This window comes from Platalea leucorodia (genome assembly GCF_965183815.1).
Source record: "Platalea leucorodia genome assembly, chromosome: 9".
NCBI classification, from domain to species: domain Eukaryota; kingdom Metazoa; phylum Chordata; class Aves; order Pelecaniformes; family Threskiornithidae; genus Platalea; species Platalea leucorodia.
Genome location: NC_138831.1, coordinates 42,337,932 through 42,343,931, shown reverse-complemented (window position 1 = coordinate 42,343,931; position 6,000 = coordinate 42,337,932). Strand labels below are relative to the sequence as shown.

Sequence of the window (6,000 nt, the reverse complement as noted above, 5' to 3'; positions counted from 1 at the left end):
GGAAATTAGTATTATTAACGAAGGACTAAGATGTTTCTGTATAGCTCTATCCATTTGAACCACCAAGTCCTCCATCTTACAGTCAGACATACGCTTGGTGTGTTTGTAACGTGAAGATGACACGACTCCTCTTTTCCCCCCCAAGAGCTCTAGGGCTCCCTTCACGCTTGATGGAGCTGACCGCCAGCCCCGTGTCAGCGTGCCCGCTGATCCCGGGGACCCACAGAAATGGCTCTCCTGAACCCTGAGCAGAGGAAGCGTTGGAGGTCTACGGACTCAAGGGGCTCGGTCCCACTTCCATCTCCCAGAAGACACCCCACCTCAGGGGAGAAGGGATGTCATCGCCTGTGGACAACAGGGATGGCGATAACATTGTCTAATGGCTCCCCTCCTGCACCCCCTCAGCAGAGCCTTCAGTTTTGGGTGGCAGTAAGCTGCACCCCAACCTTCCCCTCTCTGTTTCGGGGGCGGCAGGCAGCACCTCAACCACCGCCCCTCAGTTGCAGGGCAGCGGGCAGCACCTCAACCACCGCCCCTCAGTTTTGGGTGGCGGCGGGCAGCACCCCAACCGCCACCCCTCAGTTTTGGGTGGCGGCAGGCAGCACCCCAACCGCCACCCCGCGCCCCTCTCCCCCGCGGCGGGCCTCCACCAGAGACCTTTCCCTCAGGCGAGTTCGCGCCCTGTGAGGCGCGGCGCGCAGCGGGGCCGCCGGTTCGAGCCCTGAGGGGGGCGGCCGGTCAGGGACCGGGCCGAAGGGCGCGTTCACACCGCCGCTTGCGGGGCGAGAGGCGGGGGGCTCCCGCCCGGGCGCCGGCGGCCGCGGGCCCAGCGCACATGTGCGGCCGCCCGGCACATGCTCACTACGCGCGGCGCATGAGCAGACGCGGCGCGGGGGCCATCGGACATCTTGGGCCGCCCCGCACGGAGCGGGGAGCGCCGCCGCCGGGCCCCGGGGCGGGAGCAGCCCGCCGCCCCCGCGCCTCCCCGCCCGCCCGTCCTGGCGCCGGCTGCCTTCCCCTCCCCCGCCTCCCCCGGGCTGCTCAGAGCATCCCTCCTCCCCTCTTGCATTTGTCTTAATTCTTCTCAGAGACAAGATGGCAACGCCGGCGGCGGTAAACCCTCCCGGTGAGTAGCTGCTGCTGCCGTCGCCCCCTGCGCTGCAGGGAGTCCGTCTCGCCCCATGTGGCCCCGCCGCACAACACGCCCCCCCCCCCCCCCCCCGCCGTAGGCACACACCCGCCCCCGGGCACGGCGCGGTCCCCGCAGCCGTGAGGGCGGGCAGCCCCCGCCGCTCTCCCCTGCGGCCCCGGGCTCACCCGCGGGTCGGCGGGGGCCGCTGGCTGCGGGCCGGAGGGGGCGCGACGCCGGCGGCGGGGAGAGCTGGGCCGCCCCGGGCGAGGAGCCGCCCTGGGACCGCGTCGAGCCGGGAGCCCTTGGCGGGTGCCTCGGGCTGCAGGAGTCCGGCTGCCTCCTCTCACTCCGGGTTGTTGCCGTTGGGTGTAGGCGCTGCAGAAATGAACAGTTTTGCATAAGCATACGCGGTCATATGGCAGGAGAAGGGAGCCGCCGTGTTCCCCCGCCGAAGGCGCGCGGGAAGGGTGGCTGCGGGTTTTGGCTGCGCCGTGCAGCCCTCGGTCTGCCCTGGGAATTGGTAGGAACATTTGCTTTCTCTGTCTGTACGTTGGCCAGGTTTACTGTCGGGAAGCAAAACCGGCTTGCGAAGCATTGCTTGGAACCAAAAGGGTGTCGAAACTGACCGAGGGCGCCTCAGAGCGTGCAGGGTCTTTGCCGTGTGTTTATTTCCTTGCCAAAGGATGCAATAAATACTGTTAACACTACATTTATTAAGAGGAAAAAAAACTTATCAAAATTTTCTCCTTGAATTTTTCGTGGGGGAAGACATTCCCTGATGTTGTGTTATGTGTCTGTGAGATGCAACAGCTATTTTGTTGAGTGCGCGATGGACTAAAATGGGTTTGGATGAAATGCCGTAGTACATATTTTGGAGATGTATGTAGATCAGCTTAGTGTTGGATCAACAAGTATCTGACACTAAAAATAAGTGGGACAACGGATCTTGCACTGGGCTCAATACTAATGAAGAATATTTTTTATCAAAGGTGGATTCCGGTTTTACTTGTTTTAATATATGATCACATTTTGTCATTTTCTTGTGGAGGCGGGCTCAGTTCTGACAATTAAGGGCTTGCTTGAGTAAATGCCAACTAATGTTTAAAGGTTGTTCTTTAGATTAAATCCTGCGGTAGTTGGTTGTGCAGTTGTCATACTGAGAGTAAATATTATGATATAAACAATTGATTTGGTTCAGTAAGTGTCAATAAAATAAGCAGGAACAGATCTTTGCCAATCAGATTAAGTTTTAATATCACAATTCCACATATGAAATGAAAATCAATATTTAATGGAAGGTTATTAAATAAATATTACTTAGCTTCCAGGACACCATGTTGCACATGATAATGGAGAGTTTCATTGCGCGCACACATAGCTAGAATGGGTGAGCTGTTTTGCGGACAAAGTAGGATACAAACAGCCTTTTTTGACTTAAGTTTGGTTTGCCATTCTTCTGTCTGCTCCTCCAAGCTATGCACTGAAGGAACGGCCCTGACCACTTAAGGGTCAATGATGAAACCGCTGAATTTTAGTAGAGCCTGGTGGCCCTTTTGCACCAACCATTTCCACTTTCTGTTTTCACCTGCCTGCAGCTGAAGCCACAGAAAGATGTGGTTGCGGGAGGTATGGTATGCACGCACCGCAGAGCAGTCTCAGAGTAGGGCTTCACAGTTTTTCTCCCGTGACCGCTTCGTGAATTTAGAGAGCGTTATGGGATTATTGAAGAAACATAAGCACATACAAGGGAGACAAGAGCCAAGTGTATCAACTGTATGCATCTCTGTGCAATGATCTGACACAGTTAAAGTTGGCTTGCAGTGTGGTCCTCAAACTCTCTTAAGCACAGATAGCCGGTCCACCGGGAAGGATGAGGAGATGTGTTGGTTTCCTGAAGTGAACCAATAGCTACTTCTGCAAGGCTGAGGTTGCAGAGCGTCATTTCACTCCTTGTCTAGGCAGTTGGAACAGATCTGAGCTGAAAGACAAATTTACTGGCTGTTAATGATCCTCCCACGTTTTCTGTGCGTGAGCGTTGCTGTCAGACAAATGTAGCTATGCACGGACAAAGTCAAAATGAGGAGTTTTTGAGCTGCGGAGAGGTGAGGAGAGCAAACGTTCGATCTGTAGTGTAGTGCTGTTTTCTCTACCACGGACAGCAGAAGATAGAGCTGCATGAAATACCTTGATTTATGCTGTGTTTTTTTAAAGTCATAATCTATTGCTTTTGTTATTTTTTGGATTAAGTGTGAAGCAGTGCAGAGAAACAAGCAAAAGCTGTAGCGAGAGGATTTTAATACTGCTGTTTTCTCTTGGGGCCAAATCCTCAGCTGGAGTAACATGAAAGTAGCCCTGTTAGTATTGGTGAAGCTGTGCTGCTTTACACCGGTTGACTTTCTGATCTACGATGTTAGGGGAGCACAATAGAGAGATTAACTTGTTAAGCATCTCTAATGATGATTAGAAATTACAATATGATTAAATTTTTATTAAGCAATTGTCTGGGGTTCTAATAACAGTTGATAATTTAGGCAGGACATTAACTTGCAGCTATCACAATACAAATACATGTGATTTTAGTCATATTCTAGATAGTGGAATGGGGATTAGCGGAGGCAGAAAAGCTAGGTGTTCTGTAATTCTGGCTGTGAAAGTCTTTCAATGTGGGATCTCCTGGTACCGAACCATGCACTGCTCTGCAGCATCATCCTCTCTCTCACATTAGATGCAGATTTATCTATTTTCGAACTGATCTTTTTTTAATGGAGAGTTTAAGTTATGAAAGTTCATGGGAGTGGGAGCAGTTTGCAGCCTGTCCTGGCTAGGGCTCACAGGAATTGCAGTATCAGGGACTGAATCGTGGTGAGGGTAGGGCCACCTCTGTGGGGTTCCTGGGCTGTGTTAGATCTAAACCGATAGTTCTTTTTGGTGAAGGTGTTTGTCCATAGCTGCAACTAGACATGGCACTGACAAAACTGGGGGGCTCTGTGAGGTAGTCTCTTTCTCTTCCCGCATGCTTAACCTTGGGAATGGGATCTGGGTAGAAGTACTTTGTTCGTTTGTCGTAATCAGGATGACTAAATGAAGTGTGAAACACAATACAGGTGTGTGGGAAGCTCATCTGCATTGGCACAAAGCATCAGAGTTAATTTATTTCCTGCTGAAATAAGATTGGCATATTAAATGGGATTTAAGAACAAAAAAATTGTGGAGGTGTAACAAGCATTTCATAAATTACTGCTTGCAGCAAAGTAACTTAGTGCCATGTCTGTTTTAAATGTATATATTTTTGGAAGGCAAACTTGTCCATAACTGTTGCTACTTTGGGGTCAAATTTTGCTGAACTTGCGGTGCAGTTCATGATGTGGTGATTCTTGTATTAGCCAAGTTGGGATGAAAACGTAAAACTCTTCATGAATTCAGCATTTTCTTTTCCTGAGACATTACTTGGTCTTGGGTGATGAGTTCTAATCTGGCTCAGTCTGATGGATGGTCCCAGAGCAGCAACTTTCTGCCATGATCAGGTGATGTGACATGAACTGGTTGCATTCTTTCAGTTCTTCCTGGTGAGGTGTCCCTAGATGGAAGGGCCGCCCTGGGTAGTACCCACAGATGTATTGCCAAATGCCACAAACTCCTAAGCCCAGTCAGAAGAAATCATGAGATTTCAGAGTTTATCTAGAGGTACACTAGAGGGCAGATCCCTTAGGATGCATTTTTGGCTACGTTTTAAGATTTTGTGAATCCTTAGGATTGTATTCTTATATTTAATTGAAAAAAAATAGTATCTGGGTTGTTAACATAATCCCTAAAGCTCCTGTCATGATTTCTTTTTAAGCAGAGAGCCCAAAGTCTAAAAGTATGGAGAACAACATGTCCCCAAGAGGGCATCTACTTGAGGTGTGTTGAGACAGAGAGAGGTGGTGAGCCATGAGAGAAAGGAGTTGCTGTGGCTCAAGACATTACTATTACAACCACAGTAGCTGCCAAGGGGTACTTTTAGACTATGGCTAATCCAAGATATAAAAAAATTGGGATTGAGCCTTGAAGAAAGATGATTAGATAAGCTCTCTTTGCTTCCAGTTTGTAATGGGTTAACAGCAAATTTTTTGTCATATCAGTGAAAACTTGTAACTCAGCCCTGCATCTGGGCTCTTGTTTTAGGCAGGTGCATTGGATTCTGGGAGCTGGTTTTGTTTGTTTGACTTGGGAGTTAAGTGGAGGTAAATTATTCTCCCGTTTCAGCTGGACGTTCTGAGAAGCAAATTGTCTCTTAGCCAGTCTTACGTTTCCACTCAAGTTACTAAGGTATGAAGTGCTGTGGAGGAATTTTCCTGATGCTGCCCGTTCCATATACCCAAAGGAATTGGCTTTCTGAAGTTGACAATCTGGCCATTCTTTTCTTTAGCTTTCATACAGCTTTGAAATTGATGATTAAAAAAAATCTACCTCATTGTTTTAGATTTCAAAATTGTCTATTCGACTCAGAGCCCCAAAGTTATTGTGTTTTATTTCTACAGTAGTAACAGCTTTGCCCTTCATTACAATATAGTCTATCCAGTAAACTCCAAAATCAATTTAACAGCATCCTGGGGAGTAAATGGAGTGTTCTAGTGATGGAGGTTATAATGGGCTCTGATGTTTCTGGGATGCAAAAAAGTAGTCTTCTTTCTAAGATAATGTTCAAACAAAGGTCTCAAAAATGGAACATTCATTAGCTAATGGGAGGTTTAAATTGCAGATCTTTTTCTTCTTGTATTTTCATATTTTTCTTACTGCAGAATTGGTCCTTATTTCAGTCAAACTGTGGTATGAGATGATAGTGCCTCTTGAATTGTTCTGTGATAATGTTTTGTCCTTCAGGAGTG

At 48.6% G+C, this 6,000-nt stretch overlaps 1 protein-coding gene across 1 annotated transcript in view; it reads left to right on the top strand.

Annotated features, from left to right (window-relative positions):
• Nucleotides 1-1,095: 1,095 nt before the first annotated feature.
• The window catches only part of ARNT2 (aryl hydrocarbon receptor nuclear translocator 2), a gene marked incomplete at both ends in the record, with an annotated part of 106,165 nt that continues 101,260 nt past the window's right edge, over nucleotides 1,096-6,000 (top strand). The window contains one exon of the mRNA XM_082321033.1: nucleotides 1,096-1,126. Within this exon, the coding sequence (XP_082177159.1) occupies nucleotides 1,096-1,126 (31 nt within the window). The remainder of the gene's footprint in view (nucleotides 1,127-6,000) is intronic.